This window comes from Melopsittacus undulatus, chromosome 1, assembly GCF_012275295.1.
Source record: "Melopsittacus undulatus isolate bMelUnd1 chromosome 1, bMelUnd1.mat.Z, whole genome shotgun sequence".
NCBI lineage: Eukaryota > Metazoa > Chordata > Aves > Psittaciformes > Psittaculidae > Melopsittacus > Melopsittacus undulatus.
Window position 1 is genome coordinate 120,242,911 of NC_047527.1, and position 18,703 is coordinate 120,261,613.

At 35.7% G+C, this 18,703-nt stretch overlaps 1 protein-coding gene across 1 annotated transcript in view; it reads left to right on the forward strand.

The window, feature by feature from the left end:
- Positions 1-18,703, forward strand: part of ZNF804B (zinc finger protein 804B) — a 229,780-nt gene that overhangs the window by 194,547 nt on the left and 16,530 nt on the right. Inside the window, exon 2 of the mRNA XM_034067063.1 lies at positions 5,873-6,016. Coding sequence (XP_033922954.1) covers positions 5,873-6,016 — 144 coding nt within the window. The remainder of the gene's footprint in view (positions 1-5,872; positions 6,017-18,703) is intronic.

The following is an 18,703-nucleotide window of genomic DNA, read 5'->3' on the forward strand; positions in this document are numbered from 1 at the left end:
ACAATGTCTTCTCCAGGGAAAAAAAGGAGCACATTCAGGGAAAAGTTCATTAATTCAACCATCCTGATGTTCAGTAGCATATCCTAGTATCAGGACATTTGTGTAGTATTCAAGTTTCACACTGCACACAAGTACTTTGATTATTTAGAATCATAGAATTATCTAGGTTGGAAAAATAATTTAAAACCATCAAGTCCAACCATTACACCAGGGCTGCCAAGACCACTGCTAAACCATGCCACTTCCTTCATTCTGTCACCTGCCCACTGAGTTTTATAAATCTTTTAAAATCTTTTGCTGTAGCTGCAGAAGATATAAGTGCATAAAAAAAAATATGTGCAGTTAACCCAAGAATTTGTGAGTGAGGGAAAGTAGTGAGGGAAAATGAGCAGTCAAACCATCCATGGTGTCTCTATACATCCATCCATGTGTAGGTTCTGAGCACCCAGCCATGTTCTATACCAGCCCAGTCAGTTCTGCAGATTTCCTTAAAAAAAAAAAAAAAAGTTATGTACAAGTGCTCATGTGAGTGCTCCAAGGAAAACATGAATTACAGATTGAAATCTAGTTTGCTTAATTTACGCATATATCACACTTTTAAACCTCTTAACCCTACTGCCCTGGTCAAGGGTCTCCAAAGTACATCTATATCTTTCTCAAATCGTGGGAACCAAAACTGCCTCAAAAGCTACATCCACACTTTGATCTGCTCCAACAAACAGGCCTAGCCTCTCAGGCCCAGTGATGTAGAAAGACCTGTCAGCCATCCTGCATCCCAGGGTACAGGTTATGTCCATACTTGGCTTGAGTCTCCTCAGATCTGTGTGGTACCTTTGGTTATAATTGTTATATTTGGTTTTCTTTCACTTTGTCTGAAAAAGTGTGAGTTCTGTGTTAAAGCACTGCATGGGTAGTTCTTTTGTGACATGGTGCTGCATGTGTTTTTATGTCATGCAATTTTTGCTTGCCTTGAGTAAGGCTATAAGACAGGGATGTCTGGGGGAGTGGTTTGGTGGTGGTTGGAATATTATACAGGGCATCGAGAGCCTGGTGAAGTCACATCCTTGCTGTCTGTAGAATATGGGTGGCTCCTGAACTGAATGTTATTCTAGAACTGCACTCATTTTTATCTCAAAGCAAACTGGAAAGTTTACTCTGAAATGAAAGCCTGAGAATGAACTACATGTAGTGGGGATGATGGAGAGTCGGGTTCCACGAGCCAAGTTATTTGCTGGTAGATGTACCCATAGTATTTTACAGCTGACATTTCACCAATACTGAATCAAGTGGAAACATTACCCTCAGTATCTTACATATAACACTACTATTAACATGTCAGAATGTGATTTGCCTCGACTTTCATTGTTGACTTTCATTTAATTTCCACTCTAACCCTCTGGACCTTTTCCCTTGCATTTGTGTTTACTCAGCTATTCACAAACTAGTACTGGTGAATATGATTTCCTTCTCCAAAGTGCAGCACTTGACACACATCTTAAGTTTTATCTTGCTGATTTCAGACCATATCTCAAGATTGTTAATGGTAATTTGAATCCTGTTCCTGGTCCCTAAAGCATTTGCGTGCCCTATGCTGCTGATTGGTATCATTCATAGATTTCATACATAATCACAGTTCATTTTGTCATCTAAGTCACTAACAAAAATGTACTTCAAATTCTTATAATTATGCAGCTTATTCATGTGCTTATATTTGTCCTTGTTCTCCTTTGACCTCTAGTTTGAGAATCCCCAAGAGGCACCTCAGTAGTTGCATCAGTATTTAACACTTGCACACAAATCTAATCTGGTTCACAGAATTATATTTAAATTATCAAACTCTAACAACTCTGATTGCTTATGTCCCCAAAGGGGCAGTAGTGTGTCACTTTGAGTGCTGTATTAATGTGAGATAGATGTTCTGTCTCTAATTTTGTATTCCAATTTAGAAACAGGTGACCAAAATTGGGCTAATGATGTTATATTTTTCTTGTGTCTTATTTATAAGCACAATGCATTTACTCCACTATATTTGTAGAAATCCATGGGTTTATAGAAAACTGCCTCTGAAAGTTTTACTGTACTAAGTGACCTACTTTTCACCTTAGTCCATTTGAACATAGCAGATATATTTGCTGTCAGTTACTGAGGCAGGCAATATGGTATTGTTTTGTCTACATCAGCATACTTTAATGGCCATGCAGTCTATTTAATATCTCTTACAGACTCTGGATTTAATAAATGACTTCTAATTGACTAGGTGTCAGTGGCAACATTCTAGAAAACTCAGTTACACGGGATTTTTCATTGATTTTCCCTATATTAGAAAATTAAATGTCAGATAACATTAATTGCATTTTCACAATATGAAGCATACTGCAAAAGTAGCTGCTAAGTGAAAGTACTTTCAGCCTTACATGCAATAGAAGTACTCTTTTTAAATTAATCCAACATATAAACAATTATTACAGTTATGTGCCTCTGTGGGTCAAAGTGATGTGAATTTAATTACAATCTATAATACGGAACCATTTTGCAGGCTTATACAGTCAGCATCCAGCAACATAGAGGGTGGTTAACCCATGATTTCTAGGAGTTCTTGCCTATGATGACTGAATCATCCCTGACATCAGCTTGCACTTACAGTTGTACTTGGCTCAAATACAGAACTGCTAATTTAAGCTGTCTTACAAATATAAATTTTTGCTCAGGCTATATGTCATTAGTAAGTAGTGTATGATCCAGAATAAAGTTTATGAGACTGTGATACACACGTTCATTACCATCGGTGGTCCCCAGGTCAAAATACATTGGCGCATCTTTCCTGCTTTAATTTGTTTGCATTGCGTAGTGAGATGCTCACAATCACGTATGTTTTCTACAGATGTAATTCTACAGGTTTTGTTTCATGTGATCATGTTTATTATACCAGAATTGACCACCAGTCTCTATGGTCCTAGAGAAATTATATTAGCAGTCTGGATGTGAAAATTAACTTAACTATGCACAATTTACTATACTGGTAGTTCTTATGCCTTTGAAGGGAAAGAAAAATCCATGACCTCTCCAAAGTATGTGATGTAGCATTCAATTTCCCTGCATCTGATCGATAAGCAAGCAGGAAATTATGTCTTTTGCCATGGTAGACAAGCATAATTAAGCAATAAGGCAATGGAGGTAGTTGTGATTATCTGAGGATGCACCTGGGAGCTGCCTTGTTGCTATTTAAAACATCTTTATGCTAAGAGAACTGTATTAATTTCTGCTGAGAAAGATAAAGTTGGCAGTTTAGAGTGCTCATGAGCAGCAGTTTCAGTTGTGCTTCACAAGAGTAATATGGTGTCTTCACCCCAAACAATTAGGCTTCTCCTCCAGCGTAAGCAAAGATAGAGCAGGCTGTAAACATTTAATGGACAGTTCGGATGTGGTGAGGAAAAAGAAAAAGGCATAACCAAAAAAAAAATTATGCTTGGGCAGGCTTATAGAGAAGTGCAAAACTTATATTTTTATCTATTTAGAAATAAAATATATTGTCTCCCAACGCTTGACTTCCAGGGAAGATATCTCTGCATAATTAATACTATTTCATCCACATTCTAATTTATGCATTTTAATTATACCAAAGGCCTGGTGAATAATTAATGCTAACAAAACAATGGGTCTGAAACATAAGATGAAAGGTATCAGTTTTTAATAGGCTTTTTAGATTTAAATAACTAATGAAAGCTATTTAACTATTTGATTGCAAGTATATTTCCACCAATCAATTACTAACAACCATTATTGAGCAGCTTCTCAAGTGGAGAAATGCCAGATCAGGCCACCTGTTTTCACAATTGGCTAATCTGAGTGCAGCACAGTATGCTAACCAACTGAGCCATGTGCATGCAGGAAAGAGATTTATTCGGATGTTTGCCCTGTGGGAGGGACTGACATGTCATTGGCATCATCTGTAAGATGTAAAACAAAATTCCAGGCACAAAATTCCTCTTTGACCTCTTGTCTTCAAGCAGGTCAGTTCATGCAAGTTTCATGGGGAGATTTAGAATTGAATATAAAGAAATACATTGTAGAATTTATTATCTCTGTGTTCAGCAATCTAAGAATAAAGATGTAGGCCATGTTACTAATTTAGAGCCTTGCAGTGGTTGATGGAGAGAGCATCTCTGGAGAGTTTCATCTCATACTAAAATAGGTTTTTGAAAGATGGGATTAATAACCATTTGGCACTGGCTATCACTTTTCTATTTCTTACAGAGGAAGCTTAGGATACTGTCCTAGACTATACACCTAACTTCTAGACAGTCTAGTTTAGGTGAAGTTAATCTCACTAGCAATGGCAGCCTCTAAACTACTGTGTGAGAAAAACCTTACACTGACCTGAGAGCATAGAGTCCAAGCCAGAGCAGAAAAACTGGCAACACAGGGCTCTCCAAAGCTAATTGTGTCACACTGGCAACCAGCACCTCTGCTGCTTGGTCAAGTCTCAGGCTTGAAACATGTGACACTCATTAAGGAAGTCCTTTTGTCCCTGAGAGGCTCAGAATGTGTGTTCTTGTTGATCTGCTGTACCCAAAGGCTTGCCTCGACCCTGGAGTGTTTCCTGAAGCAATGCTACACAGCATGATGTGCTAAGAGCACAGCGTTGTGGATGTTCAGTGTGTTTTGGGTTTGGTGTACTCTGAGTATACTTTTTGTCACGCAAAGGGTGCTGAAAGCATGTAGACAGCAGATAACACTGACTACATAGCATGGAAAGTTTGGTGGCTTAAAGTACCCATTTCTTCAGGTGAATAAAATGGTACAACGAATGATGAATTACCCCAATTTCTGGCAATATATTACATAAACTCAAGTAATATCAACTTGTCAATATGAATATAAATGGATAGTTTTTAGCAACTTTTTGTTCATGTTTTCCATGTCAGAAATTTTCTCTTTAAACCCTAATGTAAAAAAATTAAGAAAGTGTTGTAATGATAAGAGTATAATGAAGGACTTGTAAAAGAAATAAGATTGACAAAGGCTGATGCCAATTTTGAATATGAGTCCTCTTATTTATGTGCACTGTTTGGAGCTCAGTAACTTCTGGCTCCTGTGTTTTTTCTCTTTTTACTTAAAATCATATATTGAAAATTAAGTACTTGAGTCTCCAGAGCACCCAGCTGAGTCACTAGGGAGACATGAAAGAAGACTATGTAGGAACTAATTATGTTTTCCCTGTTTTCAGCTGTTTGCCTTAGCCTGGACTTGAGCTGGGTAGGTGACAGCTGTATTCAGTTTGGGTGGTCTGAATGGTTATGTCCCCTCATGCAGATGTGGGGATGAGCCAGGGTGGCATAGAAAAGGTTTTTTCTGAGGTGGCTCTGCACCAGGGAAGTCTCAGTCAGCCACAGTCAGCTGGTGCCTGGCCCTGCTACACATTTCATAGAAAGTAGAAAGCAGAACACAGAAGAAAATCTGCCTTAGTATCAGACTAAAACCAGTTTCTTTCTTCTCAGCAATAGTACTTGAAAGAGCAGACAGGCATTGGTGCAAACTGGGAGTGCTGTAACTGTTAACAGACTAACCCTGGTGACTTACTGTGTTCTTCACTGCTCAGCTTTCCTGCCCATGAGCAGTGTCTTGACAGTATTCCTCTCCACCACTTTCACTCTACTTGTCTTTCTGCAGTGCCTACACAAGTAGTAAGAATAATTATTCAAGAAATTGGATTTTATTAAATCAAATTTAAGAACAAAATCTCCTTAGCATGTACAGGATGATCTAGCAGTCCTCATCAGTCTAGTAGATTTAATGTGGATGACAAAGTAGCTGCTGAAGCAGAAGCTCATGATCTCCAGCAAAACGTCTCCCTCTCCTTCTGCCTTTTCAGGACTATGCTGAGAAGGAGAAAGCTGCAGCCAAGGCTCTGGAGGATGTGAAGGCTAACTTCTACTGTGAACTATGTGACAAGCAGTACCACAAACACCAGGAATTTGACAACCACATCAATTCTTACGACCACGCTCACAAGCAGGTAAACCTGACAAATGTCCATGCATGTTCAGTAGTCCACCTTCCTTTCTTATTGATTGTGGGAGGTTTCTAAATTCACTCAAGGAGAACAGTTCATCATTTGATGCTTTCAACTTTAACATGCTATTTTTCATTAAAATAAAATGTAAAATATTAATTGTTTTAATCTTCACCACAATTTGTTTTAGCCCTTCTGACTGAAAGATCTCCATCTGTATTTTTAGACAGGCGTTCGATACCAATATTCACACTGAATTTGATATCTTTAAATGTGGAATTGCTAGTAAACTAAAGAGAAGGGAAGGATCACTTCCTCAAAATCTAGGTCCCTCTCTTGGATGCTGAGGGCATGTGACCATGCTGTTTCAAGCAGTTTGTGCTGTTTCAAGGGCAGAAGAACAGTTTATTTTTTTAAAAAAAGCATATGTTTCTGAAGTTGAAATCTATTTGTCAGCATGTTTCTCATGGTGGAATAAGTTCTTCCATTCATGCAGAACACAACATAAAATAATAGCTGCTATTAAACAACAAAGTATTGGATTCCTGAGAAAAGATAGCAATTATCTTGCTAATTATGCTTTGGTTTTTGCATGAATTTTATCAGGTCTATATGTGGTAGGTATATTCTACCCATATATACCTATTAGCCTATCCTGCATCCTAGTTTTACTCTAATTTTAGCAAAAAAAAAAAAAAAACATATTTCAGTTAGCGTTCTGGGAAGAAGTGTAATTAATTCACATAAGCAATTCAGAATTCAAAGAGAATGGTTTGCAAAGTTCAGGAATGAACATTTCTGAACCTCTGATTTGACAGGCTATATATGATAAGCTAAGATGTAGGAAGTTAGAACATGTAACTAGATTCCATAGATGTATTCTTCTCTGTTTCTAGTAGTGCTTAAATTGCATGTCTCAAGTTCCCACATATTGCGTGCATTCCAATTGCCAGGGTATTAGTGTCTTCTGGGTGATCACACTTCTGGGTAGCTAGCATGGGGGTCAGGAGCTACCTTACAAATATGTGAATCACCTAGAAGTTGCAAGTATTTCTGAAAGAGAATTAAACATAATAAATATTGAGTAAAACCAACAGTGAGAAAGGTAAAACTTCTTACTCTCTCACTGCAAGCAGTCGTGTTGTCTTTTGCAGTACTACAGAGGATGTAAATCAGCCTGGAATTCTCTGCATGCATCTATCACAGCACTGCATTAACAAACTGCTGAGCACATGCTCACCCAACATGCTGAACCATGCTGCTGAATTCAAGCATCCCAGATTCAGCTCTTTTAATGTGTATTAAGGGGACTCTTTTGGCCCATCACTCCCAAACCACAGATAGATTCATCTAATGTATTTATGTATTAAATCAAAAGCAATTCTTCAAATCACCATTTCATTAACTAATCCATAAAACTGGTTATAATAATGCAAAACAAATGTTTTTCCGGATCCTAAACATGTGACTCTAATCCCTATAAATCCTCATTTGCTGCACAATGAATATTTTTCACCCTTCAGCTGTTTTTTTAGCTCATCAGAAATGCATCTGAGCTCAGATGGATCCATCTATGCCCATCCCTCTTCACACAGTTCCACTGCAAGAGCAGTTTGTGCAAAATAAAACAGCCTGCTTGATATACCTTCTACAACTGTGTTGTTGGGCGGGGAAGGTTTTGCCAGCTTTATGTCTTAAAAGGGAGTGTTTAAGCAATAAAATTCTTTTTAATTTTTAGGTAAATTTAGTGCTTTAAAAGCTGCCAACCATAGTACTGGGAACTAAAATTCTACATGGAAATACACGATGCACACAGAATATCAATTTGGCAGTACAAGCTCACCCCATCCTGCCCTTTCAGATGTAGTTCAGAAGCTCAGTTAGCACAGGATTAGATAGCTACCCTCCTGATGTGACAAGGTAATTCAGTCTCTTCTCCCTTCTCACTTCCTGACACCTCAGCCAAGTGTGGAACCAGCATTAATTTGCCTCTAGGAATAATGTGGATGTGCCCTTTTCTCTGACTTTTATAGTCAGAAGAGTCTTTATTCTTCTTACTTTTATCAGAGTAATCTTCAAAAAAACCAAGTTAATTTATGGTTTCCTGTGAGTTTAGTTAGCTTAGTTTCAAACTGTTTATTCTGGGAGGCATAGTAGCCACCAGAAAAGCTTTTTTCTTTCTTTTAAGGTACATTTTCTGTTTCCCAGAAGGAATTTGAGGATACCTTTACTTTATGCACTGAATGTTCTAAATATCATTCTTGTAGTGGGGAGTAAATTAAAATGAGAGACTCTTTACATTTCAGTAACAATACAGTGTAGTCCTCTCATGTGTATGCCTAGTTCGATGCTACTGCTTTAGAATTTGTACTAAAGTGGCAATGCAGTTTAGAGAAGATGCAAAGGCAGAAAAAAGGATATTGCATGGAGTACTTTGTCATAAGTCTTTTGTTTCTTTTTCAGAATAAACAGATTTTATTCAAAGAATTTTTACTCTAATCTCGCAATATTATGGTTTTATAAAATGATTTTTGCGATCCATTCTCTTGTCTATGATTTCAACCAATTGCTAAAGCAGATAGTAGTCTTGAACCTAGCAGTTGGCACACCAGCCATTGCCTTCCCCATCCTCAGAAGACTGCAAAATGTTATGGTGACACTCTGTCCTTGTTTGCATAAATGGTCTTTCTGCTGTGTTAGAAATATTCAGAGAAACTTTCTCTCTATGCCTGCTGCATAAATTCATACTTATATATATAAAAATATTATGTAGGTATGTGTACATATATACACATTTATACATACAAAGAAAACAGTGACAGGACACCAGAGATCTCCCCTGCCTATGTCTTTGTAACCTTCTAACACTGTAATGGTTCTGGAGGTGTCTAATATTATTTACATATTTTTTTAGTAATATTGTCTGAGTATCAAGCAGTTTTTATTTCTTTGGTTGTCTTGACACCATTGGCCTGAATTAATGTTGCCAGCATCTTTCCTGACACACTATATAGTTTTCCACTAATATTACCTATTATTGGAAACTAATTTTTTTTTCAGTGCAAGGCTGGATAAAGTGAACTCAGAAAATCTGGTGAGTGGAAGACTGTGCTCCCACCCCGCTGTACCTGAGTTCTCTGTTGCTAATCCTGATACTTGGCAAGGCTGGGGCACCAATGTGGGTGACTTTCCTGGGACCTAAACTTTCATCACTATAATGCCCTGTGGGTAAATATCTCATTGGCCTATCACATACCAGCTAACCCACTTCAAATCAACAGCTTTTTTGCTTTATGTTTTTTCTTTCCTGTGGGATCTGTGACTTTATAAAGTCCTGGACAGCAGTTCACAGGCAGTAGCACATTTGATAAATCTGCAGTATCTCACATCAAGCATCAAGGTGAACGATGCTTACTATCGCTTGCTCGCCATGTTCTCTGCAGCAGAAGTTAACTGCCTCACAACTGATTATGTTGGCTCTGTCAAAACTGTCTGACACTGAAAATGACAATGGTCCTGGTGTGAATTTGTTAAAAAGTGATTAGTATATAGACAATATGGTGGCCGCCTGAAAATTCAATATTTTTGGATATATGTTACATGCTAAGCTGAAAATAAAATTCTTTTAAAGGGGTTATTAAGTTACATTCATCTATAAAAGGAAATCAAACTTGAGCAGAGATGTTTATTTGGTTAATGTTATTAAATTGAATCTTTTAATACCTCCAGGTCATGCATAGCATTCATCTATTCAGTTAATGTCAAAGTAGTTGTAGCTCAATTTTTGTATAAAGAATTCTTAGCAATCAGCAAGGCTTTTAGATGTCAGGAAAGGAGAAAATCACAAATCTGTTCCATGTACTGCAATATAATAAATGTGATGATAATAATAGTAATAATAGAAATGAGCAGTGAAGAAAAACATGACTGTATTGCCATCTTGGGGTTTCTGATGACAAAACAGGTCTTTTCGTTTTGTTGTCAAAATTTAGTTGTACTGTTAAATATATCACATTCTCTCCTATGAAAAAAAAATCTTAATTTTAGTAGGTGAACAGGAGTTTCAATCAACATTAGTTCACATGCATGTACTAAGGTTATATACTTATATCTTAGTATTAAAATCCATGCATACTAGTACTTGGGTATTTTTTTTTTCATTAAAGTCTGATTTAGTGTGTACAGCTGTGGGCACTTGCCATTAAGCCTTTATGGTACTTGTGGATTTAAAGTCTAATTCAGGCAGAGATTTAGCTCCTGTTAAACATCAAAGCTAGCAAATGTGCTTACATTTTAGCTAGTGTTGCCTCTACCACCTAGAAAATACACAGATAAGTGAACACAGAAAGCTCTAGGAGTGACCGTAATGCTGAGATCTTGTTTGTTCATATTTGGGGTGGTTTTTACAGTAGCTGCATGTTTATTGGAGGAAAAGTAAGTTTCATTTTTTGACTCTAAGATGTACCTCTCCTATTATCCAAACAATTTTCATTTGGAAGAAAGGAAACTGGTGTGGCAATATCTGAGAAATTTCACCTTGGGATCTGGGAAACACAGCAACACCAAGAAACCTTCTTCTGCACAAAATATCATATATTTAGATGTAAGAGCACTAATCAACTGCTCAGAGAAAGGACTACCCCAGCATGAAGGTCCACTACTATGTGTGCACGTGTATGCCCTGCTTTTTTTCCTTGATATATAGGTGGAATCACTGTCCTGTTTATACGCACGCCTACATGGACAAGGCTAACATCCTCCCTGCAGCACCTTCTTTTGTTTTAATGCTTCAGGACACTGCCTGTTAGGAAAGGCCTGCTTTTTTAAGGCCAGGTTTTGCACATGAGGCCTATATTCCCTGTGGCCTCCTCAGAAAATAACCTGAATGGCAGAAGACCTCAGCATTTCTTGCTCTCAGTTCATCTTTAGTTAAGAGGTGCTGTCTGCAGCCATCAGCATTCTGCTCCTTTAACCTCAAAAAAAATATCCTTTTAACAAAATGTTCACATTTGTTACATCACTAATAAGAAAGCCAGAGCCAGATTTGTATTAAAAGAAAATGACTTAAGCAAGAGAAACAGTGATATATTAAATCCCCTCAGAAAGCTGGTTTATAAGGGGGCTTGAAATTTTGATGCTCAAAAGCAGCTATCACACAGCTGTGTATGCAATTTGGAGGTGTAAAATTTGGCACAGTTCTGAAAACAATTGTGAATTTTCTAAGATATATACCTGTAAGCAGACCCACAAAAATAAAACAAAATATTCAAATGCATAAAATGAAGGATGCTGAGATGTTTTAGAAGAGAGGGGGTTTAGGGATTAAGGTTATTACTATTTTTTTCCATCTTCAGAACATTTACCATAAGTATCTCTAATCAGATTAGATGCGCCTGACACATAAATGAAAACACCAAAAGTATGATTCAGTATGGTCAGCAGGTTCTCAGATTTTTTCACAAAATATTCTTTAATTTCAGTGACATGCCCATTTATTTTTAGCTTTAGGCAAATCTATTATCCATTTATGTTTTAACTATCACCATAGGACATTGATTTAGAATGATCATTTGAGCTTGTATACCCCTTGTCAGACACTTCCATTTCATCACAACATTTAATTTTGCTTGAATTTTTGGGGTGTTGATGCAGAGGAATTCTTACTTGTTATTTTATTTATTATTCCATAATACACCTACTAAATTAATTTTCCCTGCTCTTTTATTTTAAAAACATCTTTTTCTTCCCTTGGAAACAGTATACTCTATATTTCTGGCATAAGTCTTATTTTCTTTCATGTAAAATCCGAAGCTAAAAGAAAAGAATTCATGTCTATAGTCTATCCTATAATTTCAATATATTTTTGCCTTAAAGACCCACTGTTCTCTTGCTCATTCTGAAACCAGTGATTTTCTTATTGTTGCTTATGCCTATGCCATTTGTAACTTTCCCTAATTTCTGTTATAGCTCCACGGTTTCATAGCTTTTCACCATACATCAATTTTGCAAGGTCTGCTCTTGTTCATAGCCCTCAGAATTACTTCTGCTCTGACTGTAACTTCCCAAACAGCAGGTTTTTGATAATTTATTACTGAATAGTTTTCGTTCTCTCACACTACCTTTCCCATAATTAAACATCCTTCTCCTGCTTTCAAAATTTATTCTTGTGAATTCACTCCCTTTACTCATACCTTTTGTTCCTAATTTAATTTTGATTACAAACTAGGTTACCCCATGGTTTGTACTAGAATGTTAGATACAGAACTGGCTGTGATGCTTATAATTAAGGTTTCCAAACACTTTATAAGGCCAAAGTTTCTGTTGCTCTCAGAGATTGGGCTGGAATTTTCTTTGTGGATCTCAAGCTTTGGTAAATTACAGTAAAGATACATAGTATCTGCAAAGTCAAGAGTAAAGAAGTGATAAAGCACCAGAATCAATGCTGTTTGGACAAACTAATCTGATACTTTTATCTATCCGCTCTTTAATAAAATCTTTAATCTCAGGTTGCATGTTGCCTTTCCTGATAAAAACTCTCTCAGTACTGAAGATGGACCACACTTGAGGAATGAATCCATCTTGTGCAGGGGATTAAGTTGCTGGCTACAAAAGAACTGGTGATGTGAAATAAGGGAGAAACAGAAGTGATTTAGGGAAGTAATTATGGGAATAAGTGTAATGGACAGAGAGGCAGAAGCTGCAAGAACAGAAAGGCATGGAGTTATCACTTTGACATTAGAAGACAATGAAATCTGTGTACAAGATAAAGGGAGAAAAATTAGCTATGAGTGCAAGGATCTGAAGAAGTAATCCCTTAAGGGGAAATACCAGGATTAAGCACAGGAGGGGACTGTCACTGTCAGCCACTTAAAGCCAACAATATCTAAGCCATTCCTCTTAATGCTGAGGAACTGGGTGAATCAAGCAGATTCTAAATGAAAATCACATTTCACAACTTTAATTCTTTTAACAAGAATACATCAGGTATTATATTGGCACAAAATGTTGCATCAAGAATAATGCAGAGGACTTACACAACACAAAATATGTTTGGGGTCTGAAAAAAAGCAAAGAATTAAATATAATTCTGTATTAAGTATAATTCTGTTGCTAATGTACAATTCCATCTTTCATCACTGAGCGATAAGACCAAAATTTTCTTTGACTGAATCTTTCTTTGTGTTATTTAGAAATGGAGGAATCCTGGTTTTCTAAAATCATGTTTGCATCACAGAGCTGTGCTTCAAAGTACCTGCCAACCAGCATCACTGAAATGCTGAAGTGGCATTTCAGTGAAATAGATGATCAGGTTGTGTCACATCACAGAAACTAGTCCAGGGGAAACTAAACTGAAACAATACAGGATAACATCAGCATTTAAGCAAAGTAGCATACAGCATATGAGCAAAAGCAGGATGGAAACAATACAGTGCTTCCATGGCGTCACTGTACTAAGAACATTTAGTTTTCCAGGTTGAAATGATCTTAAAGTGAATGCTTAGTTTATATTATCATGCAATATTTTCTTAAATGTTATAAGGAGAGGCTTTTATTTATAGCTATGCTACACAGAGATGTTTTAGCTGCACACTACAGCAAGTGCATGTCCCAGAGTAGCTCTGGAGCAGCAGAAGCAACATTATCAGATACCACTGAGCAAACTCCAGTGATTGGGTGTGACTTGAGGCAACAGATTTCACAGAAATATCACGAGAAGCAATTCTTTATTTTAAATTTACAAATTTGTGCAGATCAGTGGGCCTTATTAAGAACTCCTGAATGGGCTGTCCTGCCAATGCCTTTGCTGCTTTCCTATTTCTTAGTGCTAAAGTAAATAAATTGGCAGTATTCTTCCTTTTTAAATTGAATATTGCTTAGAATAATGAGATTCTTTTCATCATTAGCCCTCAAAAAAAACTTCTTGCAAATAATGCAGAGCTTATTTTAAATTTAATGTCTCGATAAGCTAAATTGTTAAATGTTAGATGCTATGGAATTACATTTGGTCTTCTTTAAAATGAATGCTAATTAACATGTAAATTAGCAGTTTAACCCTCTATAAATTGGAAAGAAAACCCATGGGACACCTAATTTCATAGTTGTTAATGATGGTCCAATGACTGTAAGATATTTCTTAAGCATTTCATTATGTAAGGAATTACAGAAGTGTATTATCAGATTTGGCATTTAAGACATAGCAATAACCAGAATGTCAGTTAGATTAAGTGCTCTTCATTAATGCCTATGTTATTGTCCTTCCTATTCTTCTCAGAGGGTACACTTTTTAATTACTAAAGTTTTACAACTAATTTTTCAGGCAGGAGGAATGTTTGATGCAGTTTGATGGATGGCTTATTCAAATAAGAAAAAAATCTGAAGGACTAGATTTGTAAAAAAAGAGATTATGCCAAATCACAAACAAATGGGAAATTCTACCCCAAAATATCAGCTTAGGGTTAAATTTTAGACAATTTCCCACCCAGAACATGAAGAAATATAATATTAATTATATTTAGACAAAAGTTATGGAAAGCCTGGCTGAAACGCAGTGTCTGTGGTTCAAATAATTTTCCATTGATTCAAACTTTGATTCCATTTAAAATGTGGATAAATTAAAAAAAAAAGTCAAAACCAAGAAACTGAAAACATTCTGTCTGATTTAACATGACAATTACAATCCAATAGATTTTGAAGCAAAATATTTTCTGAATAAAAATAAAAAGTGATTTTTGAGCCACTCATTTTTTTTTTCATAGTGTATGAAAAGTGATTAAAATCAAGATCTTCCTCTTTGGTTCTTAATCTGAAAAGCTAATACATACAGTACATAAGATATTTTCTAAGAAAATAGCATAGATTTGAAGAACCTAAATATTTATGTTTAAATTATCATTTCCATTTTTAGTTAACCTTGGGACAGTTAGGCTGGTGCTGTGACTGTATTGTTTAATGAATGAGATAAATTTTACTGGGTGTTGATGTCCTTTTTAAAATGTCCATATTCAGATGTCTTTTCCACTTTTTAAATGCCAGCAAAATAAAAACAGAAGTAGCAGAATATGCAGCATGTTTTCTACCTATTTCTATGTAAAATTATACTGTTCATGAAAAAAATATGTATTAATCATGAAACAGTAAGAACTGGGCAAGACTGAACAAAGATGTATATTATATTTCACACGCTATCTTCAAAAGTCTGGCAAATATTAGATAATGTTGCTTATAGGCCATATAATTTTCACTTTTTATTTTTTTTCTTTTTTTTTCCCTTAAATCGGTAGATTTGGAATAATTGGTATCTTCAGGCCAGGCTCTCTAAGTCTTACTTCAAATAGTGAGGTGATAGGGACAAAGCATTGCCAGATGCTACGATTGTCTTTTACTGTCTGTTCACAAGTACTTTCATTCATATTTTTAAAATGACTTGTAGAATAAAGTACTACTTGGCCAAATTAAGGAACCTGTTGAGCACATTACAACACATCTGTAAATATCTGTGCCGCAGTCAGCTTTTCAGAAACACTGGGCAATTAGCTTTTCTAGCAACATGTTATACCCTGAAATATTCACAGAAAAATTCCATTTCTGTCAGCTTCCTCATAACTTTTGAATAGTGCTCTCTTGGTCATATCTTTCCCTCCTCTGGAAAAATAATAATTCTTCTAATCCCTTTGGCATCTACAAAGTATATCTGGCCCTATGAACATCTGTCTAGAATTTGCATCTATTATAGTTCTGTTCATTTTTTACTATCTGCACCTTTCATGCAGTAATTAATGTGCAAGAGCAATTGGTTCCTGTGGAGCTTTAAAGTCATGCTAATCAGCTATGTTTGTGTTTGAAGAACAGTACAGTATGCTGTATACGTCTTGAAGGGGTATTCATAGCAGAAACAAATATTTAAAGGCAAACCAGAAACATACCGGTGCATCACCAAGACAGCAATAAAAATAGGGAGATTAGTAATTCATTACCCTTACTTAGTTAAAAGCATTAATTAACATCTTTTAACATGCCTCTAAGGGAAAAATAAAAGAGGTAACTGAGACTAATTATCATTTCACAGCTTTTGCAATTTCATAATAATTAGATTCCACCAGGAGTCATTATAAATGTGAGGGCTCTTTAAGAACCTTCTCAAATGAAATTGCAAGCAAATATCTACAGAAATGTAGATGACATTCATGTGAATACCAAACAAATATATTATCACAGGTGATGGGACAGCAAAAAGCAAATGTTTCCTGAACAAACAAACAAAACCATACCAAAACCAAACCAAAACAAAAAAGTAAACACTTGTTAGTCAGGAAATGCTCTTTTTTTTGGAGTAGAAAGATTTGCAAGAATGTGAGATCAAAATCATTTATTATTCAAAAGGTTTACATCATCCAGTTTCAATCAGATTGAAATGGTTTGTAAAGATTTAACTTCGCGTTAACACTGTGACTTAAAAATGAAACCTTTTAAAACTTTCTTTTAAGGTATTTAAAAATACTTTTAAAATATTAATTGTAACGTATGCACACATATTCTTGAGATAAAGAAACAGTGCAAATTGTAACTTTAAGGCATTATATTTCATTGCTGATTAGATGTCTTGATATCGATTCACTTTGAAGTACTTGAAATTTTATTTTTTTACCAAGTTTTCAGGTTTTTTTTCTCCCAGTAAGACCAAAAAGTAAAACAATTCCAAATGTCAAAATATCCTGCAAACCACAAATTCTGGTTCTTTAAACAAGTGGGTAAGCCTAGAGAAATTGACAGGAGTGCCTTGGAAGTAGGATGCTTTATGCTTGTAGTTAGTGTTTCTCTGCTTGTTTTTAGCCCTTAGCACCCTGATGGATTCTTAGCACTGCTTCCTCCAAAACACTTCAATACTGGTGTTTATAAGTGTAAGCTCAGTCACATTCCACTTAGGATATATGAGATTTGGCAAGATACTAAATCATTTCTAGCAGATGTAATTATTGCTTATGTTCTGAAGCTACTCTGAATCTCCAGTCTTAGATAATCATCTTGTTATGTGAATATCAGATCCTAATAAGTTGAGAAATTACTTGGTAGCATAATAGCATGTTTAGGGATAAAACAATACAATTTATTAAATCACATATTTAACAATATTTGTATACAAAGTTATTACCTAAAAATTACCATGTAATTTTCGCCTTTTAAAAGGAACACAGAATATTCAGATTAATCTCATCTTATTCTTTACTTCAAAGCAAATTCAGTCTTGTTAACAGCTCCTAATGAACAACTTTCCTGAGGTCTGCATCATTTTTATATCATTTGAGTCTGGTTTGCACCAAAGATTCAACTCATTGACATAATTATGGCTCTCAAAAGCCCACGTCAAATTCTGGTTTCCTTTCCATTTTGAAATTTAGCACATCATAATGTCCCTTTCCTTGCTTAAATGATAAAATGAAGATTCTGTTCTGTAATTTGAAAATACTAATAAATTGGACCTGTAAACATGCAAAACAACAAGTCATAGCCTAATAAATCTGAACATAGAGCATGTGATATGTGTACTATAATTGTTATAGCAATTTTCTGTTATTTCTAGGGAATGAACACAATGTTTTATAAAAGCAAAACCTTTCTAAAAGTAAATAATACCTGGAAAAACCTGGAAAAACTAAATGATAATTTATGGCCCAGTTGCCCTACTTATTCTTGTGCCCAGAATAATTTACATTATTGTTTTAAGTCCCCTAGTCCAAAGAATATAAAGTCACTATCACCATATTTTATTTATGCTAATGCATATTATAAAAGGATTGTTATTCTGTTTGAGTACAGAAACTCATGATCTTTCTTTTTTTCTTGTAAGAAGCCACAATATAAATAAATGGTCAACTTCAAATTTTACAGGAATAAGTTTCCTGGAATGGAGTATTAGACTAAAGCTTGCTTAAATGGTTGTTTTTGTCAAGTGGCAGTAAACTATTTGAGAAGTGACATAAAATAATTCTGAAGCTGAGAATGTTAGATCAGCTTTATAATATTAAAATGTCCATGTATGCATGAAAAAATTAGATGTGTGTTTATGTTATCATTTGATGTAAGAGTGAATACAGACATAGTCTGGAGCATGGGCAAGAACCTCTCATAGCTCCACAAATTACAAGGGAATAAGAGAAGCAAACAAAAGTGCATCATGCTCATTTTTACCCTCTTTCCAGGGAGCAGTTTCTTGAAAGACATTCATAATTTTACATCATGGAATCACAATTGGAGGGTGTGAAGTTGCAGCTCGGTGTTACGTTATACACCAGTGGGCTGAACTGCATATCTTGACCATGTGCTTGCTTTAGCTCCCTCTCTTAGTAAAGGCCTCAGGCACTGCAGATTGCCATACAACATATTTAAGGGGACCAAATACAAATAACAAATTGCAAATAAATAACACTTTAAGCACATGGCAATAAAAAGGGTGCTAGATAGGCCAAAATATCTTTGTCTTTATAAACTGGAAAATTAGGACATCATTCGCTGTGCACAGCTTGGTCATCTTTTTTCATGACACACTGAATTTGCTTAGGAAGCACCTTATTGCTTTTGTTATTTCAGAGGGAAATGCTGCTGAACTGGAAAAAGAAATGGGTAAGCCACATAGAGGGAAGAAAGGACACTAAAGTCAAAGGAGACCACACAATAATAATGTGAGGCAAATCT